Source organism: Meles meles, chromosome 8 (assembly GCF_922984935.1).
Source record: "Meles meles chromosome 8, mMelMel3.1 paternal haplotype, whole genome shotgun sequence".
In the NCBI taxonomy this organism is placed as follows: Eukaryota; Metazoa; Chordata; class Mammalia; order Carnivora; family Mustelidae; genus Meles; species Meles meles.
The window spans coordinates 58,383,707-58,402,909 of record NC_060073.1 but is presented as its reverse complement, the minus strand read 5'-3'; the positions used below and the strand labels follow the sequence as shown (position 1 = coordinate 58,402,909).

Below are 19,203 nucleotides of genomic sequence, written 5' to 3'. Positions count from 1 at the left end.
TGGGCTGGAAGGTAGCTGACTGACGATTGTATACCTGTAATTAGTTCTGTTATCTTTGATGTATGTCCTCCTAGATCAGGGGCCAGCAAACTCATTTCTGTAAAAGTCAGATCATACACATTTTAGGCTCTGTGCGCTATACAGTCTCTGTTACAGCTGATCAGTTTAGCCCATGTAGCCTGAGAGCAGCCACAGTCAGTACAGGAATGTGTGAGTGTGACTACATCCCAATACAATTTTATTTATAAAAACAGTCTGCAATTCACTTTTCCTTTCCTTCTCCTAATGTCCTCCATGTTAATCCTTATGCTCCACAAGTAAGTGAAACCATACGATAATTACTCTCTTTGCTTGCCAGCTGGATTTTGTCTGCAGGCTATAGTTCTCTAAATCCTGTCCTGATGGTAAATTTTCATGAGGTGAGCCCTGAACAGTGCACCATCCTCGCACCTCTGTGCTTGGCACAGAATAGGGGTTTAATGAATATTTGCTGGAGCAAATAACAAATAAATGTCATTGTTCAGTGACAATGGTCTTTTTAGCTAATTAGCCATATCTTAATATCTTAGAGGAACCTTTTAAACACTGCTTTGGCACCATGGCCACAAGACAGTTATATACAGTTCTCATACTAGCGTCTGCTGTGCTGGACAGTGAATGACGTGAATGTCCTCCTCTGCCTCTACTTGCTTTACATGGAGATCTTGTTTGATCCCTCTGGTGACTAAACACCTACCCAGGATTGATGACACAAAAGCTTACCTGGTTCTTGCTAGGCACCTTTTCACTATTTCCTCTCAGTTGAGGGAGCCTTTGAGTCTCTGCCATAACAGAAACACACAGACAAGAAAAGTATCTTTTCAGATCTCCCATAACAAATCACCTGTTGAGACTAACAAACGTTACATTCCAACCAGACCTAATGATTCCTAAAAAGGGTTTCTTTGAGGTCCCAAAGAGACCTAACCTCTTCCTGATTTTTCCCTAGCTTTACAACATTATGAAAGAAACAGGGCTCAGACTTTATAAATCTTGCTCTTCACTGAAAAAAATTACTATCCTACCTTGATAATAGGTGTAGGTTTGCTGAAAACAAATACTCCTATCCAGGGTGTGGTGAAAATTCAGACCCACACATTACCTGGGGTCCTGGGCTCTAGTTTTATCCTTTGTTGCCTGACTTGTTCTTCCACTTATATGTGCTCTTTGAAGCAGTGTCTTCCTTTCCCTCTCCCTTCTGCCTCCTTTATGTCACTCTCCATTTGTAAGGATGTGGTCACTGAGGTTCATGGGCACCTGGAAAACATCTTTAAATCATCCTCATTCCTGCAACTGGGCACTGGTGAAGATGCCTGCTAAATGTACAATTTCTCAAAGTTCACGATAATCTCTTTGATCAATTGTGGAAGACATTGCTATTTTTGTAAATAGAACACCAGAAGTATTTACGCTGTATTGTTTTTAACTCTCATAAAGTTTCTTCCCATAAGCCTTAATGGGGAACTCACCTGTTCGCCATATTCCTTTTGCAGTGATGACTTTTCTCAGGTGGTGACCCTGGGCCCAAGTCTGATGTAGGGGATGGGAGCTCTTGACAGGTGCCTTTCTTTCTTCTCTATACCTGCAACCCCATGAAATCTGGTGTCCTCACTCTCAGCAATTCCCTTGCCTCTTTACCCCTCAGATTTATACACTCAGCCTGTGCAGAGTGAAGGCTCCAAGTCATGTGGAATGGACAGGGAGTTAACCAATCTTGGATCATTATGTGAAGTGTGTGAGGTTTTCAATCATATTTTGGAGGGAGGCAAAGTTTATCAACTTCCTTCTGGGTGGGTAGAGTATATGAGCATTCCCTCAAAAGTAGAAAATAAAGAGCAAAGGATTTCCCTTTTTGTCCAACATTCCTTCCTCCTTTCCCTACTTTTAAATATGTCCCTGACCCTGCCCTCCTAGGGACTAGACCTCTTGTGAGACTATTAGATATTGAAAGAAGAAATTAAGTCATCTTTTTCAGTGTTGCAGCTAAGGTGATCACAGTGAACATCAGAGTCAATTTTTTTGTTCTCTGAAGTATAATCTAACTTGTGAGAACTTGGCATGCTTTTTTTTTTTCCTTCAGAAAATATGATTACAATACAAATGTTCTCACACTGATGTGGCTCAGCTTTCATCTGTGAGTATGGGTTTCATTTCACTGCTGGTACCCCTGGCTCTGCTGGCCATCAATTACTCCACCATTATGTGACGATAGTTATGTCTATCAGATTAACTGTGTTGTTTAAGCCTGAAAGGGGAAAGTATAAAAAGGTCTGAGATCTTCATAAGAATTGTTTCAGGTATATTTGGACAGTTTCCTCACTTTGGAGTATCTAAAACCAAAGCATAGAGCAATAATGCTGGAGCAAGGGAGGGTTCAGGTCCAGTGTCCTTCATGGAGGGATTGTGTGTGGAGGCAACCATCCTACTTTTCTAGAATTTCCATGGAGGATACAGTGAGTAGTGATACTTCTCCCTATCTGAGAAGGAAATCCAGCCATCGGAGTTCTCAGAACCTGAAGTCCCCTGTGTGGCCATTCTGCACAGTGTCTTGCCTTGTCTTCCAGCTTCTTGGAACTTCTGTGAGTCCTACTGTTCTCTGGGAGTGGCAGAGATGATTAGGGCACAGGGAAACCACTCACCTTGAGCTCTGCTTCATCTCTGACCATGAGCAGCTCTAACTGGCTCCTGTGATTCAGCTATCAGCAGAGCCTGTGGATTAGGACCTATTTAAAGATATGTTAAAGTCTGTCCTTTCCCTTCCCCAAGCATGCATTCTCCTCTTACTGCTAGGCTCCCTAAGCCTCAATCTCTGGTTTCCTCTGAGACTAGAGACTAAAGCTGGAAACATTAACCCCCAATTTGCCTCTCTCCTCTGTATACACAAATGCAAAGTCTGGGGAATTGAGTGCATGGGCAAGAATGTATGTGGTTAAGAATACTCATTTGTGAGCTTATCTGTATGCATATATTCTTTGTTAGCCAAGAATATTTACAATTGAGATATTTTATAGAATGTGAAAGTGTGTTGATATGTTTGTTGATGTGTGTATTTGAGAGATGTGTTGTTAATAGACATATGTGTGCAAGGACTGGATTTGAATGGGAATGGTATGTGTGTATAGCCTTGCATGTTTGTGAGGTGTGAGTAACCATTTGCATTAAGTATCTATACTTAGTGGAGTAACTTGGTTCTGTAAGTACAAGGGCACTGCATACACGTGCTTTGTGAAGGCATATGCTGAGCTCCGAAGCTGATAGTTTGAAATGACGCATCAGTGTGTATATAGATGGGTATGTATAGGCAAAATGTGTGGGTTTGAGGAGGTATTGACAATCTGTTGATGCTTTTTTATGTGCCTAAGTAGCTCTGGTTCTGAGGCCCTCCCAGTTTTTATCAGGAGAGGCAGGTGGACTTCTGGATTGAAGTCTTGCCACAGTTCTTTTTGAAATTTGGTTGAAGCTCTGAATCATGGAACACTCATCAAAAGCTAAGTATGGTGACTAACATAATAAAAAATATTGCAACACATTAAAAAATAAACAAAATACTGCAATATAATCATTAAATTTTTTTGACACTCAAAACAAAAAAAAAAGAAAATGAAAAAAGAAATTTCTTGAAGCTGGAAGGCTTCCTCACTCAGTCTGAACAGTTAAGCTTATGCAGAACTTCCCCTCTCTCCCCATGGAGGTCCTTGCTGGTATTCTGTTTTATTCCCCGCCCCCCAGCCTTCCTTGATGCATGACATGTCAAATGAAGATTTGAGAAAATGAAGTATTTAAAAACAGAAAGTAAAGATTTATTTGTAGAGTTTAAAGCTGTCAGACTTCAGAAGCTATGCCTCACAAAATCCACAACCAACATATATTTAAAGGGGAACAAATCACACAAAAGTTTACCATGACTATTAAGTTTACAGTAATCTGTTTATGGTGAATTGCCATTATCATGTTCACAAAGGTCAGGATTTATTTTAAGATACCACCATAACAAAAATCTGGGCTAGAACTGTTTTTGTTAGGGAGTGCAGGTTTACAGACACAAAGTTTTATTTTGGGGATCAGGTTAATACTGTAATTTTGGATTTATCTCTGCTTGCAATTTCTTTTTCTTTGCTTCTTTTAGCTCTGGTAAGTTAAGCATTTGGTATTAAGAAAGTAGAAAAAAGTACCAAGCTCTTTTCCTCTCCCTTTTCTTTATCTATTTCCTCCTTCTCCCCCTTCCCTCTTCGTCCCCATCCTCCCTTTTTTTCCTGCCTCCCCCTTGCCTTCCTCTTCTTTCTTGTCCTCCCCTTCTCTACCTCCTCTTCCTTCTAGTCATCATCACTGTCATTGTTGTTGTCTTCCTCTTCTTCTTTCTTCTTCTGCTCCTCTCCTTCTTCTTTCTCCTTTCTTCTTTCCTTCTTGCTCTTGCTCTCCCTCTTTCTCTCTCTTTCTCCTTCTTCTTCACTGGAGGGAATTTTCTCCCCGAATGAAACGTGACATCTTGGGATAGGACCTGAGTTTTCTCTTCTCTTGCATCTTCCACAGTCCCAAATGCCATGGTGGCTCCAAACAGAAATGACATCCAAGCTCTTGTGGAAGTTACTTGTTAGGCCAAGCACACAGTTTTTCAACTTTAGGTGGGCATGTCTTGCTGAAATGAGTGTGCAGGAAGCAGATCAGTCCTTTCCTGATTTATCCTACTAAAGTTCTCCTCATTTTTGTGTCTTCCAAAAGCTGGTCTCTCTGCTTAGAGAGCATTAAGGACTTGGGTACCTGGTTCACAGCTCTTCTCTTAACCCCAGGCTCCAGTAGTATGTTCAAAGATTTGTGAGCTGTATTGAGAAGCTAGTTAAGGTTAGTTGCTATAGTCTTCTTGTTATACCACTGTGATTTGTATCTTGTAGGTTTGTGAGGGAAGAGGCAGAGAAAATGTTTGGAAAATTAGTTTTGATGTAAGAAGATGTTGTTAAGGATATTGACATGAGAATTATGGGACACTTCAATATAACTATGTCAAATGCTCATCCACATTCATAACCTTATAGCTCCTATATACTCAACTGTTTTGGCCCTTATCTCCATTGTAGATACTCAGTAAATCACACATGGACATGGCCTGAACCTTGTCACAACTCAGAGCTACTCAATCTCTGAATTCTTGAGAATCTCAATCTAACTATACCACTATATCTTTCTAGTTTTTTAAAAAATTCATTCCATGCTTTTTACATGATCAATTCCTTCAAATCCTATATATCCATATTTTTCCAGTCCTTTCAGCCCTCTTTTCCTTTACAGTTCATTTCTGTGAAACCTAGTCCTCATAGTTCATCATTTCAACCAGATTCATGTGAATAACCTCAACAACTAACTATCCATCACAACTACTACTCCCAGTGTAATTGTCTCCTGCTACTCTCTTACCACTGACCAACCTCTAGAAGTGTAACACAAATGATCAGATTGGAGCCATTACAAGTTCATGGTGACTGATTTTACCTGAGCTTTCAAAACAGCTCCAACTATTTTCACATTTCTCTCACTTTCATTGTGCTGATACATGGTGTTAGGAAACTATAATAATGGAATCCCTGACTAAGTATACTGTTCAGACTCTGTCCCCTAATTACAGTGAAAATCTTTTATTACTTTGTGCATCTCTTCAGGAAGCAGAACTTCCCACCGTGATATTGAAGAGGAAACCTCCTTCTATTTTGACTTTAGAAGGTGTAACACCAGATGGCTTTTCCTGCCTCATTTCTTACTCACCTGAACAAGGTGCTCTCACTTTTAGTCACTCCACCATGCAGGGTTCATTACCACATTCAAATAAGGAAATCAAATCTGTGTAAAGGGGAAGTAATTAGGTCTATGCTGTGCTTCCTCAAACTTCAGGGAGAACCTTGCTGATGTCAACATTGTCGTGAAGGTCCTAGAAACTGCAAAAAGCAAGACAATGTATGTGCACTGACTAGACAATTGTTAAGAGTTGAATTGCTCCCTCCCCTCCAAATTCATATGTTGAAGTTGTAATCCCCAGTACCTCAGAATATGACCTTATTTGGAATTAGGGTCATTAAAGATGTAGTTAGTTAAGATGTAGTCATGGTGGAGTAGAGTGGGTCTTACTCCACTATGACTGGTGTCCATATAAAAAGGGCAAATTTGGACATGGGGACCTAAACAGAGATGGAAGGCCATGAGGACATGAAGGCAGAACTCTAGATGATGTGCCTACAAGCCACAGTTTCTGGTAAACCAGCAGAAGGCAGGAGAGAGGCACTGAGTAGATTCACCTTCATAGCCAGGAGAAGAAACCAACCTGGCTGATACTTCAGTCCTGGCCTCCTAAGCTCCAGAACTATGGCACAATACCTTTCTGTTGTTTAACCTTTTCAGTTTGTTGTACTTTGTTATGGCAGCCTTCGCAACCTAATACAGTAATAAATATATTTTTATCCATTATTTTAAGTGTTCATCTATAAATAATTGTATTCCACATGAACCATGGATTTTTAAGTATAATTTTAATAAGTTTTTAAAATCTAGACAGGGATCCTACAGTATCTTGCATATCTTAGAGGTGGTCTTGTATTTATGTAAGGATAGATAAATACATTATTTAAGAAATGATAAAGAGGGGCGCCTGGGTGGCTCAGTGGGTTAAAGCCTCTGCCTTCGGCTCAGGTCATGATCCCAGGGTCCTGGGATCGAGCCCCACATCGGGCTCTCTGCTCAGCAGGGAGCCTGCTTCCTCCTCTCTCTCTCTCTGCCTGCCTCTCCGCCTACTTGTAATTTCTGTCTTTCAAATAAATAAATCTTAAAAAAAAAAAGAAAAAAGAAATGATAAAGAAAGCAGAAATAGTTCAAGCACAAATTTTCAATGGAGATCAATGTAGTTCAGGGACAGAAAAATGTCATGGCGCTAAACTAATTGTATAAAACAGAATGAATGTGAACTCTTACTTCAATGTGAAAAATCATTATTTTGAATTGTAATATTAGCCTAAATTTGAGCGCTGAAAGTATAAATATTCTAAATGAAGAAATAGAATAATATTATCATGAACTTGAGGAAAGCAAAGATTTCTTAGTCTACAAAAATCATAGCTATAAAAGAAGAAAATCAATGATGAACTTCATCAAAGTAAAAAAATCAAATTGAAAAGATAGCATTATAAATTTGAAAAGGCAAGACATAGGTGGAGAAAGTTTTCATGATGCATATAACTGAAAAATAAAGTTCCACAATCAATTAATGGAAAGACAAGTAACTCATTAAAATTTTATGCAAACAATTTAAACAAGCACTTCACAAGCACTTCATGAAAGGCAGTAGATGAATGCTAATACAAACATGAAAAGTGCTCTACGTTTATTGCATGAGGAAATAAAAAATCAAATCAGAATGAGATACCAATACCAACTTATTAATATGACTAAAATCAAATACTTTAATAACAGTAAGTAGTGTTGAAATTGGGGCACTTGGGTGGCTCAGATGGTTAGGTGTCTGCCTTTGGCTCAGGTCATGATCTCAGAGTCCTGAGACAGAGCCCTGTGTTGGCTTCCCTGCTCAGCGGGGTCTGCTTCTCTCTCCCCACTCCTTTTCTCTCTCTCTCTTTCTCTCTGTCTCTCTGTCTCAAATAAATAAAGTTTTTAAAAAAAATGTATTCACAAAATTGTGGGTCAATTAGAGCACTCAGGCACTGAGTACAACCACTTCAGGAACCTTTAGTAATTTCTAACAAAGGTGAGCGTCTCTTTGGCCAAGCAACCCCATTTCTACTTCATACCACAAATAATTTTTTTTTTATTTACACACCAAAAATGTCAAAGGGTGTTTGTAGTACCTGTTTACATAAAAGCTAAGATGTAAAAACAACTCAAATCTGTCAATTGGAGGTTAAACAAATTTGCTGGCTCTACCCATTTAAATAGTACTGAGAGAAGAAAGAAAAAGAATGAGCAACAGAAAAGGTATATATAGACACAACATTATGGAATTTCAAGGTACCAAAAATTAAAAAGTAGAGCTTAATGCATTAGAGTAGAGAAAAGATGACCTACAAAAAAGGCAAGAAAGTTCAGTTTTGGTTTACAGAGGCCTATCTGTGAATAGGTGGGATTGGTTTAATTGTTTCTATATGCGAAATTGTATTTCAATGGTTTTAAAACTACTGAATTACTGGTTCTATACAACAACCCAATAAAATAGGTATCAACATTTTATAGGTAGAGAAACCAAGACGCTATGGAGTTAAGTTTTTACAGGGTAGGCATATAGAACCAAAATCTTATCTCTAGTTCTATTCACTATATTAAACTAAACCTTAAAAATGTTCAGAGAAAATTATAACAGCCTAACAATTCTGTATATAGCCAATCCATTAATAAAATGTAAAAGCAAAAAGTAATTTTTTAGAAAGGCAGGAGCAAAGAAAATTTATCATTTTCCCCTTCCTTTTTTTTTCTTTAGAGACTTTATTTATTTGAGACAGAGAGAGACAGAGCAGCAGGAGCTGAGGGAGAGGGAAAAGCAGACTCTCCACTGAGCAGGAAACCTAATGCATAACTGGGTCCCAGGGTTCTGGGATCATGACCTGAGCAAAAGGCAGACGCTTAACTGACTGAGCCACCCAGGTGCCCTTGCATTCTTTTCCTTTCTTTTCTTTTTTTTCCTTCTTTTTTCTTAATGAAACCAGAGTGTGTACTTCAGCAAAATAAAGTAAATATCCAGTTGCCAACCAAGTACAAGTGAAAATTATTCAGGGGTGCCATATAATGTAATCCCAGAAAAGCAGCAATCTGACATGCCTTTAAAAAGTGCAGAATGTATTAAAGCCTTGCAAAATGGAAGATGATTTGAATTTCAGAGAAACAGAAAGATGTCCGAGAAAACCGTGGTACTGTGTGAAGTCAGTGGAACTTGGACATAATTATGGGCAACTGAATCAGTGGAAAAGGAAAGAATTGATTTTATGTTGATGAGTATGCGCTGATGATGTAAGATGCTACGCCATTCTCTTTCAGTCGCACCATGTAGTCTAGATTCTGTGTTGAATAATGTGCATTTAATCTTTTCAACCAGAATTTATTTGTTTTAAGGTTCAAACAACTGAAATGTGAATATGTAGTATTTATTCATGGCTATAAGACTGTATAAATGTATAAATGTAAATTTATATAGCTTATCCAGGCAAGGAGTATGCTGTAGGCGACTGAATTTGGAAATGGAGTAGGGATAGAAGGAGGAAGTGTGAGAGTATTTCTTGCCCTCAGCCTGCATGGCACTAAATAGGATCTAAAGGTAATGCATACGCTAAGTGAAATAAATCAAGCAGAGAAAGGCAAGTATCATATGGTTTCACTCATATGTGGAACATAAGGAATAATGCAGAGAACCAATAGGGGAAGGGAGGGAAAACTGCACAGGAAGAAATCAGAGAGAGATAAAAACTGTGAGAGACTCTGTACTCTGGGAAAGGAACTGAGGGTAACAGAAGGGAGTGGGGTGGGGGATGGGGTAACTGGCTAATGGGTGTTAAGGAGGACACATGTTGTGATGAGCACTAGGTGTTATGAATGTTGAACACTACATCAAAAACTAATGATGTACTATATGTTGGCTAATTGGACATAGTAACAAAAAGTAAAATACAGGTAATGTAGAAAAAAGAATGTTTATGTTTATTGAAAAATATTTAAATACTTAAAAGTTAACGTAAATAATTAAACATTACAAATAATTTTAAAAATAATGAAAAGAGAGATCGTAAACATATTATTTAGACCTGCTTCAGTCTAGTGTGGTGAACCTCCTAGGACAGCCTAGACCTCACAGCTAGAATCATGCTGCTCATCTGATTATAGTATCTCAAAGCCCCAGGGGTCTCCTGGCAGCAGGGCTGGCTTACATGCTGAGCTCCTTATAGAAGCCCAGGTCCATGAGCAATCCACATGCATACATGGCTGGGCGGTGAGGGAGAAGGGCAAATCTCCCTCTGCTGGGAGCCAGGTAAGATGCCAGGAGCAGAAAGAGCAGCCCAGGGAGAGGGAGGGACTGTTGAGAGCTAATCTGGAGGGCCAGGAGGGAACAGAGCAGTGGGAGGCATGGGCTGGGCAGGTACTGAGAAGAACAGGACTGCATATCAGAGGTACAAGAGTACAGAAAATGGGAAGAGCAGTGTGGAGTGGCAGCTGCAAGCTGAATGTTGAGGAAATTAAGTGAGATATCAGCAACAAGTCTGCAAACAAATAGTTCCTCCCTGGAGAAAAACACTCAGTTAGGTCAAGGAAATGGAGTGAATTGTGATTCTGTGTGTCCCCGATTTGACATTTATTATAAGTTTTATTGTTTCAATCAGCTTGTACATTTGACTGATGTCTACATCCATGTTTGCTAGAAAATAAGCTTTTTGAGTTATTTCACTTAGCACCAGCTCCACCTTTTTACAGGACCCTGGTAGTCTGAGGTTTCTAATGGCTGTCTTCACAGAAGCCATTTATATTGAGAAAGAAGTACTTCAGATACAATTTGACCAATCATCACAGACAAATGGGAAATAGGCAGATCAGGGTTTAGCTTTAAATAAAGTTCAAGGTTTACATATGAGGGATCTTAAATGGGAATGGGTCACCAAGGTCTTACCTCCCATCTATGCTGGAGTCAGGACACCTAGTTTCACCTTTATGCTATGGGGCCAGAATAACACATCCTCATGTCCACCATGTCCTTCATCACCAAAACCTCTGGACACAGAAATCTACTTAATGTTATGTTTGCTATTCCCAACTCCCTCACCATTGATCCAACCACAGACTGTCATCAGACATACAACAGACACACAATCTAGTTTGATGAGCAGGCAGCAGCATTCTTTGGTTTTGGCTTTCTAATGCATGTATGATAGGCCGTGCTTTTCATTTTGTTCACGGCATCTTTTGCAATCAATATCATTTAAATCTGATGCAGTGTTCCTTGTCAATATTTTACTTAATGGCTTTAATTTTTTTCTCTCATTTATTCTCATATTATTGTAAGGCTTTTGTTTTACCTTGAAGTTCTTACTCCAAATGCAGAGATTTGTGTAAAATAGGGATATTTTAATACTTTTATAATTCGTTAGCGAATTGAGCAAACATCATGTATCACATATCAGTTCTTTTTTCTGGTGATGTAAGAGGCCTTTGTCATCATATTTTTTATCCTCACTCACACATTTTTTTTGAAATGTTATTTTTTCTGGGGATATATATTTTTAAACCTTTGACCATATTATATTTTGTTATTCTAATAACTTTATAATACATTTGAATGTATCAAAGAACAAGTCCCCTCTCTTTGTCATTTTCAATATTATACTGAATTTATTTGCATATTTATTGTCCCTAATACATTTTAGGATGCATTTGTCACTATGCATTGAAAACTCTTGTGTGTTATTGATTGAGAACACTTTAATTTATGAGAATATTCATGGGAGAATTCACATCTTTCACTATTGAACATTCCTATCTTCAAGAAAGAAACAAAGGACTTTCTGTATGTTCTTCAATAAATTTTTAGAGACCTCTTCTTCTTCTTCTTCTTCTGTCCCTGCCAGACACAGACATTGTGTTATACCAATGTGGTTTATAGTTTTATGGCTATTGTAAATAAACCCTTATTTTTAAACCACTGAGCCACCCAGGTGCCCCAATAAATCCTTATTTTTATAAAATTTCCTCAGTAGTTAATTCTTATGAACAAGAGAAGCTATTAATTTCTGATATTAATCTATGTAGTCACTTTGGTGAAACCTATTTTAAGAGTTTGCGGTCTGTTCTTGTAGATTTTTAAGGTAAAGAATCAATTAAAACCTAAGTACACTCTATGAAAAATTTCTTTTCAAAAGTAACACTCTGCTTTACTTGTCTCATTTCATTTACTAAGACTTTTCTGTAGAATGTCGAGTAGTGTTGTGATAGTAGAAATGTTTATCTTTTACTGATTTTCATAGAAATGTTTTTAATAGGTCACCAATAAATATGTTTGCTCCAAATTTCTAGACTGTGTCTTTCATTCAGGAACGCATTTCCTTTCTAAATATTAAGAATTTTATCTTGAATTGCCATTGCGTTTTCTGGTACTTTCCTCATTTCCTGATCAGGTTTTTCCTTCCATTAATCTTTTGTATAGCCACACCATTAATAGTTTTCTTAAGTTGAATAATTGTTTCATTCCTAAGACAAAGTCCACTGTTTCAAAGTGCACTATTCTTTAAAACACCGTTACATCTGACCTGCTAAAAAGTTATTTATAATGTGTGCATGTGTCATCCTAAGTAATCAGATGACTAGCTTTCCATCTGTTTATATGTTCGAGAATAGGGCTTTTGAACCTCAGCCCTGTTAACATCCTGGGCTGGATAGTTCTTTGTCGTCTTGTGTGTTTTAGGATGTAAGCATCCCTGGCATCAACCCACTAGATGCCAGTGGCTCTGGCTCCCCAGATGTGAGAACCAAAACTGTCTCCAGGCATTGCCAAATGCTCCCTGCTGGAGGGCCAGAATTCCCTCTTTTCCACTCTACTAGAATTTGTGAAAGGTAGAAATACTCTACTTCTTTTTTCTTCATTTTTCTTCAAATTTGGCTGTGGGAGTTTTCCTCATCATTGACATTTCCTCTCTGTTGGCTTTGCTTTATTGAACTAGTTCGGTGATTGATGTTTTTCTATAAAGTTGTCCGTTTTGTATCTGTTGCCAAATATATTGTTGTACTTATGCATACCGTGCTTTTATATTCGAAGTTTTGTTTCTCCATGCTTTTGTTTTCCATTTCATTTCTCATGTAGTTAATGACACTTTTTCTAAAATTTTCTTGACTGCTCTTGAAAAAAGTTTGCATATTTTCTCTTTAAGTAATCAAGTTTGGTATCATTGTTAACTCATTCATTTGTGCTCTTAATCTTTCTTAACCGCTTCTCACATTTATTTACCTATTTTCTGAGCATCTTACATTGAAAAAAGAAACGTTTACATCCTTGTTTTCTAATAAACGTATATTCTTCAGAGTACACATGCACTCTGATATCTTGCCCTGGAGATTCTCATATTTGGTTACCTCATTTTTATTCAGTTTAAAGAATGGTTTTTCTCATTTTTATTTTTCTGGCCTAGAGAAGATGCTTAGTAAACGGATGTTGTTATTGCTTTGAAGCCCTTGTCATTATGCATTTATAATACATTATTATTTGTAGGTTAATTAATAGACGAGGTTATTCAATATGATGACTGAAAGAGATTAGTTTGTGCTTAAATAAAGAAGAGGTGGAAGAAGAAAGTCAGTAGAGTTTGAGTGGGAGAGACTTGATGATTGATTTGGAAACATGTAAATGTACAGGACAAGTCCCAGAGTTCTGATTTAGAGAATTGGTTAACTTTTATGAAAATTATAAGCTTTACTCAGAATATGTAGGAGTAAGAACACTTATAGGGGAAAATGATCAATTTGGTTTTGAAATACTGAATTTGATTTACTCAATGGAAACACATATGGCAACGTTTGGAAGGAAGTTCTAATCTTTAAAAAACTAGAAACCACAACTGCCTTCAGGTATCTATTTGAATTTTTTGATTAGGTAAGTGAAAGATGAAACTGTGAAAATGGGTGAGCTAACTATTTAAATGACTTGAGAATGGGCAAAGGGCAGATGCCTGAAGGATTCCAAAGTTAAGGTTCTTTGTGTGCAGGGTGGGAAGCCAGAGAGAGAAATTGCTGAGTGGTGGGAGACGAGAAATGGAGACTAGTGCCAATACGTGAGGAGAGAAAATTTCCAGGAAGAAAGTCTCCTCAGCATAGTATGTGAATGTGTCACAAAAATGAGTCAACCAAATCTGGCAATTCTATTTTGCTGTTATTTTCCAGAGTGGGTATAGACTCGGCACCTGATTCTCTGGCCCTCTGCACACGTAGACAATCAGTGATAAAATTCCTTGCCCCAGGAGCCTAAGGAGCTTCATGTTTACATAATTCATAGGGAATTACCCTGAAACTTAAGACTCTACTCCAGAGATGCCACGTTGACCAAAATGTGTCTCTGGAAGGCACAAATCTGAAAAATGTTTGTCAGGGACATTTTGTCAGACTGGTGTAGAGGCTCCTCCTATGTTTCTTCAGCACTACTGAATGAAGGCGTTGGAGTCATATATGCAGGTTCCGACTGCAGCTTTTCTGATCATTTGGGAAAATTACTTAATCCCTTTGGCCATCAGTTTCCTCATGAAAATATTAGGGATAACAACTTTTTGTATTTCATTGGATGATTGTGATGATTTGATGAGGTTTCGCATATGAAGATGGTTGCATCTGGCACATGGTATGCGTTCAAGAAATGATGGCGGTTATGTATGGTTCTTTGTGTTTCAGGAGCAGCCTATACCATACATCAAAAGGCAGTGCTTACTACACTACTTTAAAATAATGGCAATGTTTGCATTTCTATCTCTTTCTTCCTTCCTTTCCTCCTTTCCTCTCCTCACTGTCTCTCAATTTCTCCCCCCTCCCTTCATGCCTGCCTTCCTTCCTCTTTCCTTTCTTTCCCTCTTTCTCTCCCTCTCTCTTTTTCTCTTTCTGCGCCTTTGTGTTATATATGGTTTCTCTCAACGATTAGGTAGTGCTGTATAAAGTTAACCTTGGGCAATTCATTTTTGGGTCTGTTTTCTCATATGCAAAATATACTACTATCTACCTCTTAGAGTTGGTGTTTGGATGAAATTACAGAATGCATATAAAATGTCAATAGCACAGAGAACTTTCAACAAATGGGTGTTATAATGATTTTTCTTAGGGTGGTACTTTGGACCACCTTGCCTCCACATTTATAAACATATGTGTGTTGGGGATGTTTTTGGCATTCTTCCGAGTACCCAGGAAAAACTAATAATATCCACATCAAATGTGACTTGACTTTTCAGAGCTTTATTTCAGGATTAATAATTTATTTTTTAAAAATCGGTGAAAATCATTGTTATTATATTGTACATTGGAAACTAATACAACACTGTAGGTTGTTTATACTTCAGTAAAAAAGTACTGGAAACCAATTCTCTCATATTGTTTAAGTATTCTGCTAGGAACTTTTACATGCAGGGATGACTGAATTGTGATGTTTATGGTCACCAAAGAGAATTGCAGACCTAAGAACATCTGATGTGGCATAACTTGGGGAATCCTCTCTTTTCAGTGCATGATGAGAGGCATGGAGAGAAGCATCCAGTAGTGGAAAGCTCAGAAAAAAAACAAAATTCTTAGAGAATCAGCAGTAGTAAGTCATTGAATGTGAGAGTGCCAGGAAGATATTCTAAGTGATAGCTATGAATCTCTTACATGTTATGTTTGATTATTCAAATATTCCTGTCTTCTCAGTCCCTCAATATGTTGGCCCTCAATAATACCCATGTTCAACCTGTGACCTTCTTCCTGACGGGCATCCCAGGGCTGAGAACAGCCCAGGTTTGGATCTCCATCCCTTTTTGTCTCCTGTATGTCATCGCCCTCTCTGGGAACAGCATGATCTTATTTGTGGTCCTCCGTGAGCAAAACCTCCATGAACCCATGTATTATTTCCTCTCTATGCTTTCAGCCACAGACCTGAGCTTATCCCTGTGCACCCTTTCCACTACCCTTGGTGTCTTCTGGTTTGAAGCTCGAGAAATCACCTTAAATGCCTGCATTGCCCAGATGTTCTTTCTCCATGGATTTACTTTCATGGAGTCTGGGGTTCTGCTGGCCATGGCCTTTGATCGTTTTGTAGCCATCTGCAATCCACTGAGATACACCACTGTTCTCACCAATGCCAGGATTGCCCAGATTGGGATGAGCATACTGGTAAGAAACATTGCTGTCATGTTACCAGTGGTGCTCTTTGTTAAGAAGCTGTCCTTCTGCAGTGCTGTAGTCCTTTCACATTCTTACTGCTACCATGTTGATCTCATTCAACTCTCATGCACAGACAATAGAATCAACAGCATCCTCGGTCTATTTGCACTTTTCTCCACAACAGGGTTTGACTGCCCTTGCATCTTGCTCTCCTATGTACTGATCATCCGATCTGTTCTCAGCATTGCCTCCTCAGAGGGGCGACAAAAAGCCTTCAACACCTGCATATCCCACATCAGTGCTGTTGCTATCTTCTACATACCCCTCATCAGCTTGTCCCTTGTCCATCGCTATGGCCACTCAGCACCTCCATTTGTCCACACCATCATGGCGAATGTCTTCCTTCTCGTTCCTCCTGTGCTCAACCCTATCATCTACAGTGTGAAGACTAAACAGATTCGAAAGGCTATTACCAAGGTCTTAATTCAGAAGCAGCAACAAATCTAATCACTAGTTATCTCAGAATAGAGAGAAAGCCATTTGTAAATGAGTGCTTCCATAGAATTGGGTAATTTTCCCCATTCTGTACCTAGATATTCTTCTAACAACCTTAAGCTAAGTAACTTAGAGATTGCATGATATTTGCTTAGGTTCCTTCTCAGTAAGTCCATATTAATATCATCTAAATTATGCTTTGTTTTCAAGGTAAAGTGAGATAATGTATGTAAACAACTATTTGTATGTGCAAGTAGTATGAACCTGAATAAAGCATTCACTCAGACTGCATACAATTCAAAAATTCAAGATTTAATGTAGGAATGTTTGTTAATAAGCAGTTCTTTTCTGAATGATACCCTAAAGCACTTTAATTAAGTTTTTCTTCTTATAATTCTTGGTTAACTCTAAAAATAGTCATTCTATAGAGTGTATCTTACTAGCATATCAATGTAGTTCAACACTGGATTGTATATAGGTAGTTATTTTGCCCTTTCTTACGTGTAGGATCGTATATGATGTGCATACAAAATGCCATATCAAATGCTCAGGATCAGTCCTGCTGCTGTTAGCTGAATGTAAAATGTGGGTAATATTACTAACAAACCAGAAATGAAGATTACACAATTTTTCCTAAAATTAATCTTGATAAATGGGAATTTATACTTTTGGCTCATGTTTTATCTCTATCTCTTCCATTTTGACTCCATCTGTGAGCCCACTGGATCAGCGGTAGTTTAACAAACCTGTTGATATTTACATGTAGTTTCCTTCTATCTTATTATTGTTTCCACTCTGAGGTGGGTACAATTTTGTGGATATTAGCTGAGATACAAGGATTTTCACCCTCTGTGTCCACTTTAGTAAGTATTTTACATACATCTTCTACAGACTTCCTTATCTCTCTTCTTTTGAGTTTGCTAGTTCCATTCACTGAGCAACTAGCCAAGCCTTTAGTACAGAAGTCTATGTGTAACCACATATACCTTAGACAACCTCTCTTTCTGCACAAAGTCAACAACAACTGTCCATTATGAGAACTGTCCTTCAGCACTTTTTTTTCTCTTTATGGTCATTCATGTATGAGACTGTTGTGCCACTGTATTCTACATCTGGTACTAGCGGTTAGTATCAACTTGCCCACCAATCCATCCATAAACAAAGCCTGAATATTTTCCTTCTCTTCCAGTAACTTATCAGAACCTTCAGCGAGGCCATGAATGTGAATTAATGGAGATGCATCTATAAGACATTGAGAAATGTCATGGGATTCTGGGACAACTTTTCACAAGCTTAATTTGGCTTTACATGGACTTTGTACTTTATCTTTCCTGCCATAATGGTTTCAACTTCACAGATACACTAACATGAAAATTTTCCCAGCTCATAAGTGTGATATAACCAATTATGTACTTAGGCCTCTGCAGACTAGCCATGGGTAAAAAATCATTGTGTTCACTGTGAGATAAAATTTGTCCATAATGCCATTAATCATTGCCCCAATAATCTCATACTTTAATCAAAAAAGAACATGATGGAATATTTGGTTGCCTATTATCAGTGTGAGACGTTATCTCATATCCAATAGTCTTCAAGGAATTTGGGTATTCTCCTTTCCTCACTGAAAAAGTACATTTATAAGTGGACAAATTTACTTTTGTAAGTACATTTTAAGCCTATGATGTTCCTAAGGTTTTTATTAGTAAAGCTTGCAAAACCCGATCTGCCCTCTGGGAGTGCCAAGAATGGTGCCATGTCTCTGAGCTCTGGGTTCCAGACAAGCTAATGAGTGCTGGGCACTGCTGGAACTGGGATATAGAGATAGTGCCTTTTATACGACTGTAATATATTTCCATGTGAGGCCCAGGTGGGGTAGCTCCAGCCGGCCCTTTTGAGATAAAGGTTGGATGGCCAGTTCACTATATGGATAGCCCTGTGCTGCCCTGATTTGTATACACATACTCAAGGCTAAGGAGAAGAGGTAGGAGATGTTCCCTCAGATGGAAGCCTGCTACATAATGTCTGGGCCTCTGGTTATGTCCCTGTTGCCCCAGTGAAGAACAGAGAACATGCTCAGTGGCTATAGTGGAAGAAGCTGTGCACTGCTGGAACCGAATCCTGAAGACACACACAGTGCCAAGCAATGGAAAAATAGCGTGTTCTGTGGGAGTCTGGCCAACAAAGCACACAGAAACCAGGAAGAGAAAGCTCCTCCCTCCAGTGTTCCTCCACTGCCTTCCACTGACACATCTTAATGTTGTGTCAGCTGACAAAAGACAAGTATGTAAAGAGTCCCAACACCATCATCATAGAAGAGGCAAAAAGGAATTTGGAGCTGAGAGATGGTAAATCAATAATGAGCCAGTCACCTTTATGGGTGACTATGGACCATTCCTGCAGACTCAACTCTGAAGCCTTATCAAACAATCTCATGATAGTCCATCCAGGAAAATAAGGAGGGAACCATTAATCCATTGGATCTCATTTACCATTGGTCAGTATTTATCCTATGAGTTGTTCATTCCCCCATACTTCCTCACATGTATGAATACCAAGTGGATACCTGAGAATGTGTCATACCTCAGTGTCAGCCCTGGGGCAAGAAGCAGGAGGAGCACAGTACAGGCCTAAGGCAAGAGGTTACCATGTTCTCCCTTTGTGGAGCCAGCCAATGAGTGATGCGTCTGTTTGTTGCAACCATGACTGGACAATAAGCCCAAAAGATTTGGAGTGGTACACTTCAAATGAAGCTGATTCATGACATAACTCCAACCCTGATGTTCTCACCAGGAGAGGCTGTAGGTTGACAGAAGGCGAGTTGCC

General features: G+C 38.7%; 1 protein-coding gene across 1 annotated transcript; it reads left to right on the top strand.

The window, feature by feature from the left end:
* The first annotated feature begins 15,441 nt into the window (after positions 1-15,441).
* On the top strand, positions 15,442-16,392 carry LOC123949478 (olfactory receptor 51F2). The gene has a single exon (XM_046016966.1). The coding sequence runs from the start codon at positions 15,442-15,444 to the stop codon at positions 16,390-16,392; it is 951 nt and encodes a 316-aa protein (XP_045872922.1).
* The last annotated feature ends 2,811 nt before the right edge of the window (positions 16,393-19,203 follow it).

Bases quoted from the DNA above. Each gene is read 5' to 3' on its own strand.
- LOC123949478 (XM_046016966.1), top strand. From the start codon at position 15,442: ATGTTGGCCCTCAATAATACCCATGTTCAACCTGTGACCTTCTTCCTG.